Source organism: Triplophysa rosa, linkage group LG3 (genome assembly GCF_024868665.1).
Source record: "Triplophysa rosa linkage group LG3, Trosa_1v2, whole genome shotgun sequence".
Taxonomy (NCBI): domain Eukaryota; kingdom Metazoa; phylum Chordata; class Actinopteri; order Cypriniformes; family Nemacheilidae; genus Triplophysa; species Triplophysa rosa.
This window is the reverse complement of record NC_079892.1, coordinates 16,550,180-16,573,395: the sequence shown is the minus strand read 5'-3', so window position 1 is coordinate 16,573,395 and position 23,216 is coordinate 16,550,180. Positions and strand designations below refer to the sequence as shown.

Genomic DNA, 23,216 nt, shown 5'->3' with positions numbered 1-23,216 from the left:
TTAAGTACATAATAGAAACATAGACGGCTTACTTATGCACTCCTATTAAGTCAAGGTCTGCTGGGGTTGCCAGTCTGTCGAGAGTGGAGGGACAGATCTCCATCAGACGACACAACAAAGACCACCCAACCTACGACACCAACACCAGATCACTTTAAATCACAATGTTTTCAAACAGAGACAGATTTAAAGATAAAAAATGCTATTTCATGCATTCTGACTTCTTCACACTGTTAAACGTGCTGGCTTCTCATGCTTAACATGGTCAACTTGTTAAAAAACGAGCTGGACGTATGACGTAGTATTTCTGTGCTTGATAAACTCCCCCAGCACTCCAACTTGTTTCGGAAAGTTTTTCATAAGTCTGGATCCCTGTTTCCTATTCCTTTTATTGGGCAATTCTCCCGGAAAAGCACGGCAAGGCGAAACAAATAGCCCGCCCATGCGCCAACCAACGAGCAATAGGAAGACCCACTTATCAAGATTGGCAGCGCTGTGGGCCTGCAGTTCGTTACTCTTGCGATTGTGAGAGAAGTTGAGGTGTGTTTGTTTGTTCACGGCATTTCAGTGATGGATGTTATATAAACGGTGGATATAACGCTGGATTTGGAGATCGTTTGAAACTGTTAGATGGTGCGGTACAAGTGCTAAAAGATGCCGGACGCGGTAAGTCAAACTAAGTCATATGTCTGTGTTTTGTTGGCAATCGGCGCGTACGTGCATAATGTAAACAACACGAAGGGATTATTGCGATGATGTATTGTGTGCTCGTGCTGTAGTTCCGTCCCCCCTGTGTCTTTTTTCTGAAATAATCGTACAGCTGTATCTCTCTTTTATAAATTTGATCAAACTAAATACTCTTCCAAGATACGACGTGTGCAATACTACTTAGGTACTCAAGATTAATCTGAGATTGGCCGAAACTGCGTGTGTTACCCCATCTTTAAAAAAAAACATTTAAACCATGACTCGTTTTTTCTGTCTGTTTGCAGAGGTCAGGGAATTTTTACACACTGCTTCATTTAGTAAAATAATTCTTTATATAAACACTGCAGTCGGCCTCTTTTTGTTTGAATATGTGTGAAATCACAAATGTTTTCTAAAGCAGTTCAAAACTAACTATTAAAAAATAAACAATAAACAAGCCCCAGTTCCCATTCACTGTCATGCTTGTTTGGGATACTATGGCGAAAAACTTGTAACTTGTATCATGTTGCATCTGCAGTGTCAATGAAATGATAACTACCTGCTGAACTTTGCTGTTGAAATGAGATGACAGCACCAGCATCAGAGACAGGTGGACATTCTGATCTGCAAACAACTCAACTGCGGGACAAAAGAAAAACAGAAACCTAAAAATAAGAGCAGCAGATGTCCCACTGGAAAAAGCCCAAGGGGAGGGGAGCTGCTAGTTTGCATTGCTGTTAAATATGAAAGTATCAATGCTTTAAATGCATCTATCCTCTTACCCTTTTACAGACACAGAATACAGTCCAGTTTCAGTGGTCATTCTGTAACTCACCGCAGTGATCTGTATGGGACAGGAACAGAAGGTCCTGTATGATCTGGACCACGGTGCCCAACTGCTTCCCTTCCTGTAGGTTCAATCTTACCAGCAGCTTCTTCAATCTTATCTTTAACTCCTCTTTGTCTGCCATGACCGATCACTCTGTGGTGTGAAACACAAGTCTTAAGCATCCATGCTACTCGGTGGCAATGTGGACACAGTTTTGTCGCTGTAGATCATCGTGTCGTTGACAGCGCAGGAGTTTTCTGCCATACTTATGCAAAGCAGCATCAGGGCAGAAGATGAGATATGGTCTCGCGACGCTGATGCGAGTAAAACACAGTTCCCGATTTGAGTCTCAGTGGTTAAAAGAAGAAATCTTGGTCATGTCCACGGCTGTGGTGCGCGCTGCGTTATTGCATATGAATCATATGACTACAGAACCGCTCAAACTTCCTGTTTGAGCAGCACGAGCGCAACAGAGCGAAAGCAACACTGAATCCTCCAGCAAAACAACAGACAACTCTTTTTACGGTAAGTGATAAAGGGACAACACAAATATACATCCGTTGTGTTTTTAACATGCATGTGTTACGAGACTTGTACTTCTATTTTTGAAGCACGCGCTGTTACAGTATGATTTGTGCGTATAGGAAGTTGGACGGTCTTGTTTCGTGAATTAAGAGTCTGACTTTAAAATTACATTGAGAATTACAAATAGACATGCGTCTATACGAAAATTATTGTTTTTAAATCCGATATATTTCTAAATAATGTTTTGGCTGAAATGCACGCGCCCTACGTCGTTGCAGAACAGGAGGATTTATAATAGACGAAGCTGCACGAGACCGGTAACGTTAGTAGTAAGTTATTTAAGCACACTTTGTAGTGGATACCGTGTGGGCAGCGTATTTATTGATCATAAACAGAGGTTGTGGGGTAGACACAAAAGTCCGATTCATTTTGAGGAGTCGGCTCGCTTGGACGGTTTGTTTGACTCAAAAATCGTTCACTGATTCGTTTGTCTGTATCCTGCGCGTTACGTGTTTATGCAACTGTACTTAAATATGCAACGAATTACTAAAACGTTGTAGTAACGCTACAAAAAGATGAAAAATTGTACAGGTTGTGTTTAAAATGTTCTCCATAGAATCGAGTGTTTGTTCAAATGCGTTGTGAATCGGCTTCACTGAATTGTTTAAAGGAACCGGCCAGCTGCTTTGTTTACGCTTTTATTATCACTAGGTTGTTTATATTAATTTATTTTCTTACATTTCTCCTGTCTACTGTACAATGCCAACGTGGCCATGCTGGGTTTGGTTTTGGCTTTTGACATGTGTTTTGGGTGTGATCGTGTTCACTGGAATGCGTATCATGTGCTCTTTGGTTTAGGAGACGATGCGCATACGCTGCATATGATGGAGACGGTGAGTGGAGTCAAGAGGAGTTTGATCAGTACGCCTTCTGATGTCCCGACCATCAACCAAGAACATGGACCGTCCACAGATGACGTCAGATCCGTCCAGCGTCGCATGCCATGTTTCGTGTACATCCTCACCGGCTTTTCGGCTCTGGGTGGGTTCCTGTTCGGTTATGATACAGGTGTGGTGTCCGGAGCCATGCTGCTGCTCAAGAAGGAGATGAACTTGAGCTCTCTATGGCAGGAGCTGCTGGTCTCCGTCACTGTTGGTGCCGCGGCCCTGTCAGCTCTGGCTGGAGGTTATCTCAACGGGATTTTCGGCCGGAGGATCTGCATACTGCTCGCCAGCTTCATCTTTTGTGCAGGCGGTATTATTCTAAGCGTCGCACCTAACAAAGAGGTTCTTCTTTTTGGACGGCTTATAGTTGGGCTGGGTTTAGGTATGCCATATAAGACCTTTGCATCATTAATCGGCTTATATTGTTCTTCTTCTAAAACCTCTATTTGTTGCAGGTATTGCATCCATGACCGCACCCGTGTACATCGCTGAGGTTTCTCCTCCTCACCTCAGAGGCCAGCTGGTCACCATTAACACTCTGTTCATCACCGGAGGGCAGTTCATAGCCAGCGTGGTGGATGGGGTCTTTAGCTACCTGCAACATGACGGCTGGAGGTGGGTCACTATTATAAATCCCCCCCATGTTAAGAATTTTGCAACCTCTTTTTAATCCTCATCTTTTGAACAACTTACATACTGTAGATACATGCTTGGGTTGTCGGCTGTTCCTGCTGCTTTGCAGTTCTTCGGGTTCCTCTTACTCCCCGAGAGTCCTCGCTGGCTCCTGCAGAGGGGGGAAACCGAGAAAGCTCGGCTGGTGCTCGATCAGATCCGTGCCGGTGTAAATGTGGAAGAGGAGTACGAAAGCATACGGAGCAGCATTGAGGAGGAGACGAATGATGCTGGTGGTGAGATGGTTGCTTCACGTTTGCATATTTTTGCAGCGTATGTTTTATTTGTATGAATTTGTGGATCGATGGATCTTATAGATGGTTCGGTGTTGTGGCGCATGCTGACGTATGCTCCAGTACGACGTGCCCTGATCGTGGGTTGTGGTCTACAGATGTTCCAGCAGCTTTCTGGAATCAATACAGTCATGTAGGTTAATAGTGCACGTGGCACATCTTTTTAGTTTACAGCTTTGTAGTACACTAAGTATGTTAGTATTCTATTCTGAATCTGAGCATGGACTACATTTACCAATCACATATCAGTTCTGATGGGTGCAGTAAATTTGCTTACTCGATGACCACAGGTATTACAGCGCTACCATACTGCAAATGTCCGGAGTACAGGATGATCGGACGGCCATCTGGCTGGCTTCTGCCACAGCCTTCACCAACTTCCTGTTTACTCTGTTGGGGGTGTGGCTCGTGGAGAGGGTGGGCCGCAGAAAGCTCACACTGGGAAGTATACTGGGTGAGAATACAAACACACACACAACACACAGGGACGCGGTACGCAGTACTGTATACTACGATATGTCCATTTCTCAGGTACCGCTGTAAGTCTGATGGTGCTTGCTGCTGGTTTCCTGCTCTCTGCTCAGGCCTCTCCACCCGTGACCTTTCACCCCAGTGACCCATCTCTCCACAACTCCTCATGCAATACATATGGGTGAGAAATCTATTGTTTGTTTTAGCAATAAACCACCTGTGTTACAGTGACCCAACATGTCATATATGTAAGCATTAGTTTGCCCAAAAATTTAATTTCTGTCATCATTTACAGTATTTACCCGTATGTCGTTCAAAACCTGTATAACGTCTTCTGCAGATGCTTTAAAGAACAATATTTGTTTGTATGGATTTTGTTTGTATGTGTAGGTTCTGTGAATCGTGCATGTTGGATCCAGGTTGTGGCTTCTGTTATGGGAAAAATGGCACAGCTGTAGTAGAGTCCTCCTGTCTGCCAGTAGATGTGGCCAACACTGAAAGCGCTGCAGCGGGCAGGTACAATTTCATAAATGTAAATGTAACTGTTTATGTTAATGCACTGTTTTTATTGTGTGCTTTATCTTTTTTTGTTTTATTGAGGTGTTCCAATGGCACTCAAGAAAGCACAAGTGCATTCTGGGCCTATAACTTCTGCCCAACATCATACTCTTGGATTGTTCTGATGGGTTTAATTCTGTATTTGGCTTTATTTGCCCCAGGTGAGTTGAAAATACCCATAATGTTAAATACGGGTCCATTCGCACAGCTGGGAGTAGTGTAAAGCAGTGGTTCTCAAACTGGGGACCACAGATTTTGTGGCATTTTATGAAATATAGAAATTTATCATAAATTTTATGCAGTTAAACATCAGAAAAATAAGACCACCAACCGAAGGAATTGATGTTACAGCATTGTATAACGGAGTATGTTTTTGATTTAATTCAAATTCTTAGGTTAAGATTATAAATCTTTATTTGGGGGGCGGCAAAGCCATGCACAGTACAAAAAGGGGGCCTTGCAACGAAAACCGCTGGTGTAAAGTGAATTATATGCTAGCAAGAATCAAACACATCTTTTAAACGGTGTCGGAATAGGAATGGGTCCTATGCCATGGACGGTGAACTCAGAGATTTATCCGCTGTGGGCTCGGAGTACAGGGAACGCCTGCTCTGCCGGGGTCAACTGGATCTGTAATGTTCTCGTGTCTTTGACCTTCCTCCATGTGGCTCAATACCTCACGTACTACGGTACAACACACAATGTTTATTGATTTATTTGAATATACTGTACTCTTATTTTGTAAAAAGTACTTCACTTCTCCTCACAGGAGCGTTCTTCTTGTACTCCGGTCTGGCTCTGCTGGGCTTTGTGTTCGTGGTGGGCTGTCTGCCGGAGACCAAAGGGCTGCGTTTGGAAGAGATCGAGTCTCTGTTCGGCAGGAGACTCTGCACTTGTGGCGCCGGGAGCCAGGGCGTCCACTACATCAGGGTAAAGGGAGGGAACTACCGCTCAGATGAAGACGTTTCTGATGAAGAATAGATTCGCTCTGTGGTGAGAGGGTTGCTGTGGTTCCCATTCCAGAGAATCAACATTCTAGTTGACTCTTAAGTGTTGAACAGATTGGTGTCAATGTAACTTTAAAGATTTCATCAAGATGTCAACTGATATGTATGCGACAGTTATATTTGCACATGTGAAGATAAGTCATGTTATTAAACAAGTTGTTTGCTTATGTAGAGGATGTTTCAGGCACAACAGGACTGACTGGATTTATTGAACAGGAAGTTGTACAACATTGTTCTCTGGACTGTGGCCCATGTGCAAATACTTGGGAATGTAAAAATAGTTGGGAAATAGGCTGTTTTATAGTTTTTCGTTTCATGGTGTAATGAGCTGGACACTAATCTTATAGAACCTCTAACTCGAATAGTAAGCGTGAACTAAAGGTGTGGATGAGGCTTCAAGATTTGGGTGCGGTGAATGATTCTGTAGACTCAGAAATGCTTTCTTAAGATTCATTTGGCAGTTGAATGAAACTGGTGGTATTTGATGTTCTAGCCTCGGCTGGAGTTGGGAGCGTTGCGTTATGGTACACTGGAACCAGAGGGAAGAATTGCCTACATATCAGTGAGTACAAGTTTTTTGGAGAGTTAACTTAATTCAATATCAATGGTTTGTGGAAACTCTTATTTGAAGGGGAAGCTCACACAAAATAAGTAACAAAGAAAGATTCATAATCCCACATCCCAAATGGCTCTCACTAAATCCTTGGTGTTTCGAGTCTTATGAAACCCTAACCGAACCCCAACTTTCTAAACTACCCATGGTTCTTAAACTTGCCAAAAAAACATGGCTGCGTGATGACGTCAGACTCGAAACCCCAATGATTAAGTGAGAGCCCATCCCAAATGCTGAAAGATTTTTTTTCTGAGTGAACCAACCCCAGTGCTTACTTTGTAAATTCCGAGGTGCCGGAACAAGGGGGCGTGGCAGATCCGGTGTTCTGTCGATTTTTGCTACCCATCAGATTTTGCTACTCTCCTGCTGTGATTGGGTTGGGGGAGGGGTGAGTTAGGTTAGTCCTGTTCTGTATGGAGGTAGCAAAATTCGTCAGAATGCCAGCACAAATTAAGCCCTGACTAACCCTAAATGAAATGCTTTTGATTGGCAGAAAAAACTTTATAGAACTTTATATTGTTTATAGAACAATCAATTGAAGTCGACCTGTTTGATTTATTTTTATTGATATTAAGGTAGTGTTATTTAATGCCTGTTAATTATTTTTCTACTGTAGTTGCAGTAATGATGCCCTTGTGTGTGGACATGAAGATTTATTCATCTGTAATGTATACAAGTTGTAAGATTGTTTTAGAATCTTACATTATTGGGGTACTTCATATGACTCTATATGTGATGGTTTTTGTTTTATTTAAAAATAATTCTTAAAGAATGTATCAAATTACTTTATGAATAAAAATATGCCGTCTGTAATGCAAAGCACAGTTACATACAATAGGAGCATTTTTTGGATATTTTAGCCAACATTTGCTTAATTTTCAACGACAAAGAGAGAAACATTTTTGACCCTATTTGGTTTTAAATTGCTGCTGTTCTTTATTTCCAATCTGTGCAATGATGCATTTGTATTTTCATATTATAAATAAATTAAACAATTTTCTGTTGGTGGATGTATTATTGCCGTACTGCTTTTAGGGTTTGTGTCTATAACTCAATAGCTGTTGCTGTCGAGCTGAAGCCTGTTCAGTTATGTCCTAACCTGAGCCTGTCTGACCTCTGAGCTCATGATTTACCCGCGCGTGACGTACAGACCCACTGCCCTCTGTCTTTGTGTGATTATAAATCTGTTATTCATTTGACATCTCGAAACCATCCAGTAAATAAATGCATCAGAGATGTCTACATTCACTCAGACTGCCCAAATGCAGACTGTACTTCAGTATGGTGTCACTCTCACTGTAGCTTCGGCTTTCTGTAGAAGTAATCTGAGAATCAGTAACAGGACACTGCAGCGTAGAGTTCTTGATGGTCAACTATTTACCTCTCCTACCAGCAGCAGGGGTACAACAGGTTCTTCTGAGGGCTGGAGTATGTGAGTTCACTCAGGGCCCCCTCTGGTCAAGTGATCTTTCGTGCAGTGTACAATTGCTGGACCTTTTTCACATTTCACCTGGTTTCTCGGCAGCGAAAGTCATCATAGTTGAGTTAACTATGTATAAGAAACACCCTTGCATTAGCGTTACTTTTTTGTAATATGTTGCATAGGTAATATTATATAAAGTGTTATAAACTTACATACATTTTATAAAATGAAAATATAAAAAACTTTGGAGGATTTACGATCCTAATGACCGTTGAACGTCATCACAATCTTGTTAAAAAGGTCCATAATGTAAGGTAAAGGCTCAAAACTATATACAGTACATTGTTTTTAAAGCTATAACATGGAAATAAGATATTACAAAACAGACATCAGGTTTTACCAAGAATTAAAATAAAGTTGCTTTATTCATCATTATGCCTCATGTGGAAGCCTTGTTTGTAAATAGGTATTTTGATCCTTTTTTCTGTAGCCATAATGAGAGAGATAATGACAATAATAACATAATGAACATTTTTATCATTAATTATTTATGTGTAGTAAACCATACATGACTTTTGCTCCATATGCAAAATGTTATGCAGAATGTTACTGATTAATTAATTATTTTTAAATATAATTTTACAATGTTTTAATGTATTGATCCTGGGTTATAAATTTAAATACATCTGGCGAACAGAGACAGACCACATGGTAGCGCCCAACACCACTAAATAAACTGCTCACACCAAATAATATATTTTTGTGACAAAAATATATTTTTTAAATAAATGTTTACAATAGTTTCGTTTTTAATTGTCTTTTATTGTTTTACATTGTTTTTTATTTATTTATTGTTAGAATTATTAGTATGCACCATACTTGTGTAACTGTGGTTCACATATCCATACCCGTTTATGAATATTATAATATATAAATAGTATGACGTCATACAAATAAGTGTCGTTTGAGAGCGATCTATGACGTCACCGCCAATGGGCGTGGTTTGGTGACGCATTGCGGCTGGGACGTTGAGAAGCAAGTGTGCAGATCAAATCGCGCAGTAGGACTGTCAGTGGTTGAATGCGTAAGTGCTTTATTCACGGGAACGCGCGCAGTCGTACAGCATCATCGCTGTAGCGGGTGCATGTAAATGAAGGCGTGATAATGGCCGTGATCGGTATATGAGGTGATCACTGATCGTTCGGATCGTTGTGTTATCGATGAAGATCTGAAGATGTCGAGCGGGCAGGACGAGAGCACGGTCCGGGTGGCGCTCAGGTAGGGCACGTGAGATGCGCGGTCATGAGTTGGCCATAGTTTAGACCTGCTGCACACTTATTGACTTACATCCAAAGACAGTTGTAATATTGCTTTGCATGTAGAAAACGAAGCTTTTTATGATCTGCATTTATATAGTTAGTTATTGAGATATTGTTTTTATGACAGGCACATCAATCCCACCCAAATTCTATTTCAGTGAAAACTGGTCGAGACGATGTGCGAAAAAATGATGTCACATTAATAATGCGTTGTGTCGGGCACACAGCATCTTCACATGATCTGAAGGCTTTGCGACAAGCCTATAGTAAGTGCATTAGCAGGTTCATACATCGGTCAGCAGGGTAAAATCGTTTTGGGTAATAAGCCACACGTTTACCTGCTTACTGTATGTTTATCGGCTGATTAAATGATGACATAACCACAAACCGCAGTAGTTTATATAGATATAACAACTAGCATATTCTCTAGTCAAAACAATACCCCAAAATACTTAAAACAGTGTATGTTCAATTGTACTTATTTATGTATTGTTTATTTCTTTTATTATAAGTCGAGTCATTCTTGGATCATGTCTTCAATGAGAATTTTGGTGTACTGCAGTTACTGTAACTATCGCAGCATCTAATTTTTCACCTGAACTGATCTCTTCTGGGTGTGATTGTGTGATTGACATCGGGTGCTAAAATCCGACAGTTGATTGACAGATGATCAATACAAGAAGAGTTTTACTGATGCATCTGTTCTGTGGATCTTTGATCAACATGTTGCAACACTAAATAAATCCAGGGAACGTGTTAGGGAGCCTATATTTCTGATTCTCAGTGTTAGGCCTGACAACCATTTCAAAATATATAGCGATAGTCCTCTCTATAATGTAAGTGGCAAGTAATAAACGTTATCTCTTGATATAAACCTGGGTTGTATCCCTGGTAGCACTCATACATCTTGAAGACGTCTGTTTGATGTCTGCATTTAGATCTGCAAGACATTTTTTATTCATGTTTGCTCATCTGCAATACGTCTCTGAGACCTTTCTGGTCAGATGTCATATAGACATCTAGAAGATGTCCGTAAGCTGTTTATGATTTAGAATGTATGAAAAACGTCCTTTTCTAAGACGGTTATCAGATGTTTTACACAGATGTATTCCAGATCTTTAGCAGACATCTTAAAGACGTACCTGTGCTATGGTGTCTGGCTTTAGGATGTGTGGTAATATGACTGCATGATGTTTCATTCATTTTTAGCCATATCTCTTTAAGATTCAGTATGGCTCATGTTACTTGAAGAACAAGTTTGTTACAGGTAATTGTCTTTGTCCGATATATGAACATTTGTTTTAAAACTTAAGAATGAGGGTTGCACTCTTTAGCAATAGTTCCTGTTAATGGAAGTTGTGGATGTTTGGATATAAAAGGTCCATCTCTGATGTTATTGAAAATAAACAGATAGTCAAATAAATAGGGAAACTTAAAGTTTGTGTTACGGAAGTTCAGCTGTGTTTGTTTGTTCATGGCGTTTCGGTAATGAATGTTAAATAAACGGTGGATATAATGCTGGATTTGCAGATCGTTTAAAACTGATAGATGAAGCAGTCCCTGTGCTAAAAGATGCTGGTCATGTCAAACTAAGTCAAATGTCTGTGTTTTGTTGGCAATCGGCACGTAGGTGCATAATTTTAACAACACAAATGCATTTGAATCAACAGTTATGCAGGGATAATGCGATGATGTATTGTGTGCTCGTGCTTTAGTTCCGCCCACTGCACACCTCCAAGAGCTCGACTGTTTTCGGAAATATCATAGACAGCTTTATCTGTCTTTCATAAACACTCTTCGAAGATATGAAATATAAAATACTACTCTACAGGTACTCAAGATTAATATGAGATTGGCTGAAACTGTGTGTGTTACCTCCGCTTTAAAGTTAAAAGTGGGTCTAGTAAATGTACCAGCCATCTATTTGGTAATAGTTTATAATGTAACACTTCAGTTTATTCTTTATTTTATTCCTGACGAATACTGTAAGATTTGTTATTGTTTTGTTATTCATAGTTACAATTTTCCTTACCAGTCAGCAAAACCTAAAATCTGAGGTCAAAAAGTTGTATTTCCGATATGTAAAAAGGATGGAGGTTAAAGGGTGGATACGCTTATTTAAATCGAGCACAACACCCTCGTCTGAAAATAAACCTACTTGTGCATTTTGCAACCTCACATCAATATGACAGACACATGTATTTTTAAAGCGGTGGATACTGCTTTAAAAATATCCACTGAGCTGTAGTGTTGACAGTTGCAGTAGCTTATTGTATGGATATACAGTAGGTCAGTTTATAGGTAATAAATAAGTGTTTTGAGTGCAGGACCCCCACAGGGCTCTCATTGTGTGTGTGTGTGTGTGTGTGTGTGTGTGTGTGTGTGTGTGTGTGTGTGTGTGTGTGTGTGTGTGTGTGTGTGTGTGTGTGTGTGTGTGTTGTGATGGGTCTCTTATGTTTTACCGAAGAGGACAGTGTGTATGACAGGCAGTTTCTGTAAAATAATGCAGTAGTTTTTACAGCAATTTGTTACAGTGTATGTTTTGAGCTATATTTGATATATACTGTATATATGTAACCGGTCCTACTCGCCCCGCTCTGCGCGGGCCTCGAACCGGCGTCGGTCCGGATGGGAGACGGGCGTTCTAACGAGGAGGCTAAAGACCGCAGTCTCTAACGTCTGTCGCTAGAGCGTCTCTGTTGGTCGGCGACTCGGGGAGTATGGGATCAGAATTGTTGCAATATTCTGAATAAATAAACTATGATCCGCAAATAAATATAGAGAGTTTCACAAACATTTTTTAAATCCACATATGCACAAAAAGCGAACCATAAATATATGTTAGACGTTCCACAAAAAGAAATGGAATTCACAAATAAATACAATGAGATTTGCAAATAAAAAATATTTACAAATTTATTTCAATGGCATTTATTTGTAGATCACTTTCTGCACATTCGTGGATCGTTTCTGTGCATTTGTGAATCGCTGCGCATTTGTGGTACTGCACGCATTTGTGGCATGCAGCATTTGTGGATGGCTCTGTGCATTTGTGGATTTTGAAACATTTCTAACGTCAAAACGTGCGCACAATCCACAAATAGGTGGACTCGCCCACTATCTACGCAAGCCAATCGGGTAACTTCCGCTTTCGTTGTCCAATAGGGCACGTTCTAACTTCAGCCAATCACGTTTTGTTCTGCACTAAGATTCAGGGAGCTAAATGGCGCAGTGGCGGTCTAAAATGCGTGATATACTAGGCTGTGCCGATAAACGATATCATATCGAATCGCGATAGAATGTATTTCAAAAACGATGATAAACTATTGGCATTTTGACTCGATATGGATTAATCTTACAGTCTAACAGAACGCAGAAATAAACGCAACAACAGTCAGTCAGCGTGCAGCTTTTATCATGCGCGTCAATGTACAAAGTCCATTTTAGTGATGGGTCGTTCTTGAACGAACGAATCTTTAATGTGACTCGGGAAGAAGAGTCGTCTTAGGGAGTGATTCGTTCAGTCGCGCATGCGCATTGCGCAACATTCTATGGGTCCTGTACTGGAATTCAAGAAGAACGAACGATTCAAACCCGAAGACTCGAGAGGTGAACTAATCAATTCTCTTTCCGGCTCTGACTGCATTGGTTTAGCTTACGATGCTGTCACGTGATGAACGAAGGATCAAACCCGAAGACTCGAGAGGTGAACTAATCAATTCTCTTTCCGGCTCTGACTGCATTGGTTTAGCTTACGACGCTGTCACGTGATGAACGAAGGAGTCAAACCCGAAAGACTCGAGAGGTGAACTAATCAATTCTCTTTCCGGCTCTGACTGCATTGGTTTAGCTTACGACGCTGTCACGTGATGAACGAAGGATCAAACCCGAAGACTCGAGTGAACTAATCAATTCTCTTTCCGGCTCTGACTGCATTGGTTTAGCTTACGACGCTGTCACGTGATGAACGAAGGAGTCAAACCCGAGGACTTGTCAGATAAGAGGTGTGGTGAGCTAATCATAGACTAAGACCCAGGTAAACAATGAATTAATCTTTTCTGTTTCTTATAGCATTATAGTTTTGTATTGTTTGTAATGTGATCAACGTTTGCATAAGTAGTAGATGTGTTAGGAAAGTAACATGTAACATTTTAATTATATTTTGCTAAAATGAACGAAATGAACGATATGACTCGAAAAAAGATTCGTTCATTTTGCTGAACGAGACTCAAAGATCCCAGTCAGTAAAATGATCCGAACTTCCCATACTAGTCATTTTACGCACTGCAAAGAAAACTTACAATGTTTACATATTTAGTAATTTTACGTAAATTACACAAGTAACAGATTGTAAATAAAGCTTCATGTTGGATACTTTTGGTAAGTTGGTTTTTGCATCCTCGGGACCTGGCAATACGCCCTTTTCACATGACGTCACGCATCTTCCGTTCTGCCGCGAAGCAGATGTATCATTACTTCCGCTAGCACTCCAGTTCATAAGGTGGCGGTAATGCACCTATAAGCTGATTTGCCAACCGCCAGTAAAACTCAAGAAGAAGAAGTTACTTCCGCTAGCGCCTCAGAATGGAGTTTACCAAGTGGCTTGCACATCTGCCACAAATACGCTAGATGATGTACAACGTCTTGCAGACAAATTTTCGCTAACGACAAGATCAAAGCTAGAGAAAGGATACAAATTCTTCGTTGAACAGTACCTGTTTGATTATGAAGGTAAGTGTTTTGTTTTCTTTTTGTGTTAGCGAAGGTGCTAGGATAAGTACTTGAATACGTGTTCTGTCAGTTTTTTTTCTCACTGTTGTTAAATTCCAGCGCGACGGCAAAACGGAAGTCTTCTTCTTCTTCTTGTTTGTTGCAAGACGGATGTTATGATACACTGCTTTGCAAAAAGGCGGAAGTTAAGTGACGTCATTGTGAAAAGGGCGTATTGCAAGCGAGTTACTTCGAAACTCAAGCACAAACGTTTTTATATCCATCGTTAACATACCTGCTAACATGAGCTGGTGCTTATGAAACAAACCAGCGCTGCCCTGTACAGATCAGAGATGTAATGAAGTGAGTTTGTGTGCACATTAAAATATTGAACCTTGTATGTAAGATGCTTGCATGATTAAAGAAATGTACTACAGTTTATGTGAGATGTCTTTAAGGTTCACTGAATGCATTGAATGAATCCCACTACTCGAGCAAGACATTATTGCAGCGTTATGTATGTGCGCAGGTGCTGAGCCAATAGCGTTCGAATGTACGCAGTAACGGAGCCCTTTCATTGGTTGAATGTACTGAATGAACACTCCCTTTACTTAACGAGTCAATTGAGTCAAAATGAGACTGAATGACCTGGTACATGTTGTTTATGGCCTAATATCCTCTGTGTTGCAACAGTGCATTAATTTAATTGAATTTTAACTGGTTAAAGGTTAACTTTTGTTAATAAACTGTATTTAAAATAGATTCTTTTAAATACAGTTTTTTAATTAAATATATATCGAAATAAATATGTTATCGATCAATATAGAAAAAAACTATCGAGTTTACTTTTTTGCCATATCGCCCAGCCCTATAATATATACTAAGAAATGCGAATGGCCTCTTCTTTATACTACTCAGTAATGATTGTTTGTGTTTATATGCATTGTCCATATGTTAGTAACAAACGACTGAAACGTTTATGACTTGATAACAGCGTGCACGGACTGGGGTGGACAATCCCGGTGACTGGGGACTGATTTGGTCTGCTGCAAGCCAGCCGTTTTATTGTCTTTATGTATCAAAGTGATAAATTCCGATTTTGGCATTCGATAAAATATAATCTGTTTCCCCGATACTGCATGGGTAAGCAGCTAGTTCGCGCCGGACACTCAGCGCGTGCCTCCTTTCAATGTGTGCAACGTTTGCATTGCAATGCGCTGCAGCTGTCGGTGTACTACCAGTATATGATGGCAGAATTAACGTGGAGGAAATCATCAGCACTGTGAATTTCTATGTCATTCATATTCAAAATAAAACGTAATTTAATCAGTCATCTCTGTTTATCCCATTCCTGAATGATCTCTGCTGCTGTGGCTAAACTGTTCTGTATAGGCTACTGTCTAACTCTTTGCCATGACAAAAATGATCACTGTAAGAAACACTACCCATAACATCAACAATAGTAAGCGTTGTCTTTATAGTGGTAGCAGCGTAAGTAGGCTATATTGCAAGATGACCATGTGGGACAATTCTGTCCACAATTCCCCACATAGAAATACTGTAGTAGTATAATACATTTACTATCATATGAACAGCTCATATAAAGTTTCCCATAATAACGCAAAGAACATACATCAGAATCAGAAGGAGCTTTATTGCCCAAATGTGCTCTATGCACGAGGAATTTGTCTTAGTGAGAGAAGCTGCCAGTGCACATAGTTGAAAGTGACAAGACAGGTAACAAAATATATAAAAATAAATATGTAATAGACAATACACATATGAAAAAAAAAACAATATATGTCAAAAGAGCAGCGGATGCTATATTGTATGCATGTGCTACATACTGTATTAGTTATAAGTTATAAGGTGCTTTATACAAATTGTGTAAGGGAATGGGATAGCTGTATGATATATTAAATCAGTAACATATGTATAATAAATAAATATGAGTATAAGTGAGTAGTTTAGTATTGCACATATTTATTGAACAGTGGGGAGAACATTTAACTGTTCATGGGGTAGATGACCTGAGGGAAGAAACTTTATGGCTGTTTTGGTTCTCAGTGCTCTGTAGCGCCGACCAGACGGCAGCAGTTCAAAGAGAAAGTGTGCTGGGTGTGAGGGGTCCAGAGAGATTTTGCGAGCCCTTTTACTCGCTCACTCTGGAAGAGTACAGTTCTTGCAGTGGAAGGGTAGTACAGTACCAGTGATTCGCTCAACAGTTCGAAATATCCGCTGTACTCTTCGGAGGTCTCGAGTGTTTGTATGTGTCCCGAGCGTGTAAACTGAAATTGAGAGAGAATATGTCGCCTCTAAATGCAGCAAGTTTTAAATAACTTCATCGATCAACACAAAGTTACAATGGTAGAGAACTTTAATAAACTTGATCGCTTAGCAACGTTTAAAACAAGTCTTGTACGTCTCTTGATGTACATGACGTGGAGGAGCGATTTTTTATTAACAGACTGATTTGACCCTACCTGAGCATGCTTGTTTTTTCTAAACAAAAACATGTAAAACAAAATAATTGCCTTTTGTATTGCAGTTAAAGAAGAAACAGGCTACTGACAATTTTTTAAATTAAAACTGCGCATCGTTCTGTTATAATTTTTATTGAGGTTCTGTAAATTTGCACCAACAAGCCCAAACAATTAGCTTTTATTTTCATATATTCATATTTTTCTTATATTTAACTTCAGCTGGTTGGGCTATGCCTTGGTTCTTGCGTCTCATTCTTCAGTGTTCTGCATTTACCAATAGCCTAAATAGGCTACATAAAAACTACTTATTTTGTTTTAAATTGATATCTTTATAATTTAAAAACCAACAATGTATGCTATATAATAACCCCATTTAGGAGCTTTTTTAGGCCTATTTGGCACTAAATATAGAAGGAATGCGGTTATAATATAGCAAACTGCGCTATTGAACTATAAAAAAGCCAATATCACCGCAAGGAAAATTCCTTCACCGTGGCAGCGTTACGTTCCCGACTACATTACAGTACATTACACGTCACATGTCTTTAGGATGTGTGTGAAAGCACGCACAGGTTCCAGAAAATCACTGGCAGTGTGAACCAAAATCAACCGATCCCGTCATCCTGGGACACATCTTCCTCATATTTTCCGGGATCTCTGTATGAAAAAGGATTTACTGAAATGCCATGTAATATCCATTTGTGCATTTGTATGGAGAACCCATTAATTTGTACATTTAGCTTCAATTCATTTTTATTTGGCAATTTTATATTTTGCTTCATACTTTTTTCATCGATGAGAAAAGTTGTGTTGCCTCCCTTGCGTTCTTATTTCCCCCGTTGTTTTTTTATTTGCCAATAAATAAATGAAATAAACAGTATTTTAAAGCTGTCCTATGTGTCATTTAAAAGGCAGCAATATATACATAATTATAACCCAACAATATTGATTTATTTAGCACAAGGAAAAATGGAGATATAAAATCGTATAACACGCTATACTAAGAGCACTGCCACAACCCTTTTTATTAACTACAGTAAATTGATTATCTGCAGTTGTATACCAATATTTACTATTGTAAGGTTCGAAAACACAAATTTTACTAGGCCTACATCGTTTACTTTTGGGGTTTCTGTGTGAATTTGAGAATATATTGTGTGCACAAGATCATAGTCAAAGGATCGACATCCTTTGTTGTGGCAAGAGTTAGACAGTATACAGAACAGTTAAACCACAGCAGAGATCATTCAGGAATGGGATAAACAGAGATGACTGAATAAATTACATTTTATTTTGAATTATGAATGACATAGAAATTCACAGTGCTGATGATTTCCGTACTTATCAAGAATGTCAAAATTAGCAGTACTGTGGTACCAAGTGAACACTATCTCTTATAAATTAGTATGCTTTGATAAAATTAGCATATTTGTTATCATTAACATAACTGTAAGGGGATTGTTGTTGGCATATTAAATTATATCTACCTAGCCAACTTCACAAACGTTAGTTTGTGTGGTGAATCAATAAATGAGGGATAAAGGGAGAGATAACTTATACTACAATGTATATAATTGTTTTAGATGATAAGAGATGAGAACTCCTGGCAAGCCTTCTGAAAGTCAGTCTAGAGACACTGCCAGCATCTATAAGTGCAACGGGTGCTTGATAAAACTGCACAAATGTTCATTGTTAATTATTATAGTTAACTTTTAATGTTGTCAATAACATGCGCAACTTGCACTCATAAGTGTGATCCAGTGTGTGAAAGGCTAAAAATCTAGTTATTAGTGACGAGCATCAGAGTTTGATTTTAACTAGAGGTGCACCGATTGACCGCGGCAAGAGATCGTAATCGGCCGGTTTTTCGTATGATCGGCCCGACCGGTGACCGGCCGGTCAGTCTCACGTCTCGCCGATTCCAAGCCGATCTTCTGTTGCCCGTGATGCGGGCAAGAACGTCACAGCCATCAGTACACTCAAAGCCGCAAGTAAACATGTAAACGTGCGCGCGCACAGCCTGTCTTTCAAGGCTCGTTTATACTCGCATGTGTGTCCACCGGACCGCGAGTCTCTGCTGACTGACGCGCATCTCTCATATCCGCTCACTGCACGCGCGTGCACACGCATCATGTACTGTACAGACAAAAAGATGCACTGTAGTTCATCTCTCGCTGCTCCGTCTACATGGGGTATGTATGCCAACAGTGATGCTATTAGCATCATGCTAAACTCTGACACATGCTAAACTCATGTTGAAGTGTGTAAAACAAACGTAAATTCCATTCAACCTGATTCCTTGTCTTACGTTAAAACTGTCGTCATTTCACCTAGGTAAAATGACATTCAACACGACTTCTACTTGTTTTTAAAAATCCAAAATATAAAAAAATGAATAAATCAACCAATATATGTGATATATATCTGATTGAGTTCTTTACTTACACAAAAAACTGCAAATACATATACATCTTTAGAGTAGAATTCACTCATAAGATTTTTTAACTTTTTTATTTAAGTTGCAGCAAAAATCAACCCACTTCTTTTAATCCTACAGACACAAGATAAAGACAATTTATTTTACATTTCAGAAAAAATAAAATAAAGCAATGTTAGTTTCATAAACGGAAACAGACGAGAATAAAGTTGAAGTATTTTATTGTTATCTTAGACTTTTGTGAGATGAGTACAAAAATGAAAAAGGTAAATTAAGTGACATGTTTAGTTCTTTTCAGTCACAGAGTTCTTCAATTTAAGAGTTGTTTGGGAAAGAGAAGATTCTGTAATTTAATGCAGCTTGGAGAACTAAATTTGGGGAAATTGTAATGTTCAATCATTTATTCAATGAAAATAAAAAAATGTGTATTGAAGAAAAGTTAATATGGTTTTATATACAGTATACTGTAAATTATAGTTTGTGGCTAGAAAATCGGAATCGGCAGGTTTCACTTGTAATAAAATCGGAATCGGCAAAGAAAATTGCAATCGGTGCATCTCTAATGTTAACCATTTATTTCAATATGATTTACTGTAAGTCTTGATATGTCCTTAGTTAGTCAAAACTACATAAAAATCTAAATATTATACCTTGACAGGATATTCTTTACATTATGTTGGTTGGGGGAATCAGAGTATACTCACTACAAAAAACTAGACTACACCACTTGTTGTGTTTATATGAACATCTAAATTTACTCACTTAAGATTGTGTTTAATCTGAACTAGGAAACTTTTACCTCATGCCCCCCAACGTGCCATGACTAATATTGATTTATTTGAAGTAAATAAAACAAAATTGCAATTACAGGTAAACTCAATATTGAATTTGGTTTACACCAGTAGTTTTTTTTGCATTTCCAGAAAAAGTCAATATAACAGTGATAATATTGATAATTTGTTCACTATAATCGTGATTTGAAGTTTTCACACAGTTATATCTCTAACCGTAAAATAAGAAAATTTTCCCTGTAAAATTACAGGATATAAGGATATATAATAAATGGTTTTCCCCATTTTTCTTGTAAATTTGTGGTCTTTTTCTGTAATTTCACAATTTTGGACCATGTTTAAAAAATAAATGAAATATCTGTTCTTTTTTATACATTATACATGGAGAATCTGTTAAAAAAATAACAGAAAAAATCTGTAAAATTATTTTTTTTTACAGCGTTGGACCTATGGGATCAGAATTGTTGCAATATTCTGAATAAATAAACTATGATCCGCAAATAAATATAGAGAGTTTCACAAACATTTTTTAAATCCACATATTCTCAAAAAGCGAACCATAAATATATGTTAGACGTTCCACAAAAAGAAATGGAATTCACAAATAAATACAATGAGATTTGCAAATAAAAAATATTTACAAATTTATTTTAATAGCATTTATTTGTAGATCGCTTTCTGCACATATGTGGATCGCTTTCTGCACATTTGTGGATCGCTTTCTGCACATTTGTGGATCGCTTTCTGTGCATTTGTGAATCGCAGCACGCATTTGTGGATCAGTGCACGCATTTGTGGATCAGTGCACGCATTTGTGGATGGCTCTCTGTGCATTTGTGGATTTTGAAACATTTCTAACGTCAAGACGTGCACACGATCCACAGATAGGTGGACTCCGCCCACTATCTACTCAAGCCAATCGGGTAACTTCTGCTTTCGTTGTCCAATAGGGCACGTTCTAACTTCAGCCAATCACGTTTTGCTCTGCACTAAGATTCAGGGAGCTAACATACCCGATACTGCATGGGTAAGCAGCTAGTTCGCGCCGGACACTCAGCGCGTGCCTCCTTTCAATGTGTGCAACGTTTGCATTGCAATGCGCTGCAGCTGTCGGTGTACTACCAGTATATGATGGCAGAATTAACGTGGANATTTTTTCTGAAATGTAAAATAAATTGTCTTTATCTTGTGTCTGTAGGATTAAAAGAAGTGGGTTGATTTTTGCTGCAACTTAAATAAAAAAGTTAAAAAATCTTATGAGTGAATTCTACTCTAAAGATGTATATGTATTTGCAGTTTTTTGTGTAAGTAAAGAACTCAATCAGATATATATCACATATATTGGTTGATTTATTCATTTTTTTATATTTTGGATTTTTAAAAACAAGTAGAAGTCGTGTTGAATGTCATTTTACCTAGGTGAAATGACGACAGTTTTAACGTAAGACAAGGAATCAGGTTGAATGGAATTTACGTTTGTTTTACACACTTCAACATGAGTTTAGCATGTGTCAGAGTTTAGCATGATGCTAATAGCATCACTGTTTGCATACATACCCCATGTAGACGGAGCAGCGAGAGATGAACTACAGTGCATCTTTTTGTCTGTACAGTACATGATGCGTGTGCACGCGCGTGCAGTGAGCGGATATGAGAGATGCGCGTCAGTCAGCAGAGACTCGCGGTCAGGTGGACCCACATGCGAGTATAAACGAGCCTTGAAAGACAGGCTGTGCGCGCGCACGTTTTCATGTTTACTTGCGGCTTTGAGTGTACTGATGGCTGTGACGTTCTTGCCCGCATCACGGGCAACAGAAGATCGGCTTGGAATCGGCGAGACGTGAGACTGACCGGCCGGTCACCGGTCGGGCCGATCATACGAAAAACCGGCCGATTACGATCTCTTGCCGCGGTCAATCGGTGCACCTCTAGTTAAAATCAAACTCTGATGCTCGTCACTAATAACTAGATTTTTAGCCTTTCACACACTGGATCACACTTATGAGTGCAAGTTGCGCATGTTATTGACAACATTAAAAGTTAACTATAATAATTAACAATGAACATTTGTGCAGTTTTATCAAGCACCCGTTGCACTTATAGATGCTGGCAGTGTCTCTAGACTGACTTTCAGAAGGCTTGCCAGGAGTTCTCATCTCTTATCATCTAAAACAATTATATACATTGTAGTATAAGTTATCTCTCCCTTTATCCCTCATTTATTGATTCACCACACAAACTAACGTTTGTGAAGTTGGCTAGGTAGATATAATTTAATATGCCAACAACAATCCCCTTACAGTTATGTTAATGATAACAAATATGCTAATTTTATCAAAGCATACTAATTTATAAGAGATAGTGTTCACTTGGTACCACAGTACTGCTAATTTTGACATTCTTGATAAGTACAGTGGTATCACCATCAGATACTTTGCTGTGCAATGGTAGCACCAATATTTAGTAAACAAATTAATAGGAAACATAACTGTCAATGGAAAAAAAATGTCTGGATTTAAGCACTATAAATGCTCCTTCAGACCATCAGACAAAAACGCTCTTTCAGACCATGTGAGGTATTGAGAACAGTTGGATCCATCCGTTGGGCAGCGGGTCTGTAATTATACTGCAGTTCACCGACCACGCCTTTCCCGCTTCACCCCCTGCACACTTGAGTTTGTTCTTTTTCTTTATATCTCTGATTCTTTATTGTGCTTAATATCCCCCTGACCGAAGATCTCATGTGACACATCTTCTTATCGTCTCACACCTTAAACACTTAAATGATCCTGTGAAATTAAAATTGGCTTTTGATTTATGTCTGTTAGCTATAAATTTGTTTAAATGCTAGCTGACATGACATGAGGGTGAGTTATTAATGACAGATTTTTCATTCTTTGGCGAACTATTGCTTTAACAAACATATATAAACTGTCATTATTTATTCTCTCTCATGCTGCTTAAAGCCTGTATATGACTCTTTCTTTTGTGGAACACAAAAAAAAGGTATTTTGAGAAATGTCTCAATAGGGTCCTACATTATGTTGTTGTTTATCAATGCTGTTAAAAAATATCTTCTTTTGTGTTCTGAAGGAGAAGACAGTCATACAGGTTTGGAAAGACATGAGGATAAGTAAATGATGAAAGAATTTTCCTTTTTGGGTGAACTATCACCTTAACATACTGTCACAGTACGCAATTACAGTTAAAGGTAAGGCCTATAGTTCATTTCAAAATGAAAATTCTGTCATCATTTACTAACATTTTACTTTCTTCTGCAAAACATAAAAGATCAAAACACAACACACATCAATGGGGACCAGTGGTTTTCTGTTGCCAACATTTTTCGAAATATCTTCTTATTTGTTCTGCAGAAAAAAGAAAGTCATACAGGTTTGAAATGACAAGAAGGTGAGTGTAAATGATGACAGGATTTGTATTTTTGGGTGAACTA

The 23,216-nt window shown here is 38.9% G+C and overlaps 3 protein-coding genes across 13 annotated transcripts in view; 2 read left to right on the top strand and 1 right to left on the bottom strand.

Moving 5' to 3' along the window:
• Positions 1–1,660, bottom strand: part of lrrk2 (leucine-rich repeat kinase 2) — a 55,481-nt gene extending 53,821 nt beyond the window's left edge. Inside the window, exons 1-3 of the mRNA XM_057329624.1 lie at positions 1,523–1,660; positions 1,247–1,326; positions 33–130 (exon numbers count right to left, since the gene is read on the bottom strand). Coding sequence (XP_057185607.1) covers positions 33–130; positions 1,247–1,326; positions 1,523–1,658 — 314 coding nt within the window. The 5' untranslated portion in view covers positions 1,659–1,660. The remainder of the gene's footprint in view (positions 1–32; positions 131–1,246; positions 1,327–1,522) is intronic.
• A 266-nt stretch (positions 1,661–1,926) lies between these two features.
• On the top strand, positions 1,927–7,603 carry slc2a13b (solute carrier family 2 member 13b). 4 transcript variants are annotated; one of them, XR_008962652.1, is made up of 13 exons: positions 1,927–2,041; positions 2,900–3,367; positions 3,441–3,600; positions 3,688–3,893; positions 3,975–4,083; positions 4,241–4,404; positions 4,482–4,602; positions 4,812–4,937; positions 5,022–5,140; positions 5,516–5,668; positions 5,749–5,972; positions 6,480–6,548; positions 7,216–7,603. XR_008962652.1 is itself a non-coding variant. In XM_057329636.1 (13 exons), the coding sequence occupies exons 2-13, from the start codon at positions 2,923–2,925 to the stop codon at positions 7,222–7,224; spliced, it is 1,842 nt and encodes a 613-aa protein (XP_057185619.1). In that variant the 5' UTR covers positions 1,927–2,041; positions 2,900–2,922; the 3' UTR covers positions 7,225–7,603. The 4 variants fall into 4 exon arrangements, 3 of the variants coding, with proteins under 3 accessions (XP_057185619.1, XP_057185618.1, XP_057185620.1); XM_057329636.1 differs by having other exon boundaries at positions 5,749–5,909; XM_057329635.1 differs by having other exon boundaries at positions 5,749–5,909; positions 6,480–7,603.
• A 1,436-nt stretch (positions 7,604–9,039) lies between these two features.
• Positions 9,040–23,216, top strand: part of kif21a (kinesin family member 21A) — a 68,546-nt gene continuing 54,369 nt past the window's right edge. For all 8 annotated transcript variants that reach the window (XM_057329634.1, XM_057329633.1, XM_057329630.1 and 5 more), the window contains exon 1: positions 9,040–9,300. In XM_057329634.1, the coding sequence (XP_057185617.1) occupies positions 9,257–9,300 (44 nt within the window). In that variant the 5' untranslated portion in view covers positions 9,040–9,256. The remainder of the gene's footprint in view (positions 9,301–23,216) is intronic.

Excerpts from the sequence above, each read along its gene's own strand:
- slc2a13b (XM_057329635.1), top strand. The coding sequence starts at position 2,923 with ATGATGGAGACGGTGAGTGGAGTCAAGAGGAGTTTGATCAGTACGCCT. Across the intron at positions 4,405-4,481 it reads CACACTGGGAAGTATACTGG|GTACCGCTGTAAGTCTGATG; the intron begins GTGAGAATACAA and ends TCCATTTCTCAG. Across the intron at positions 5,910-6,479 it reads AGGGCGTCCACTACATCAGG|CCTCGGCTGGAGTTGGGAGC; the intron begins GTAAAGGGAGGG and ends TTGATGTTCTAG.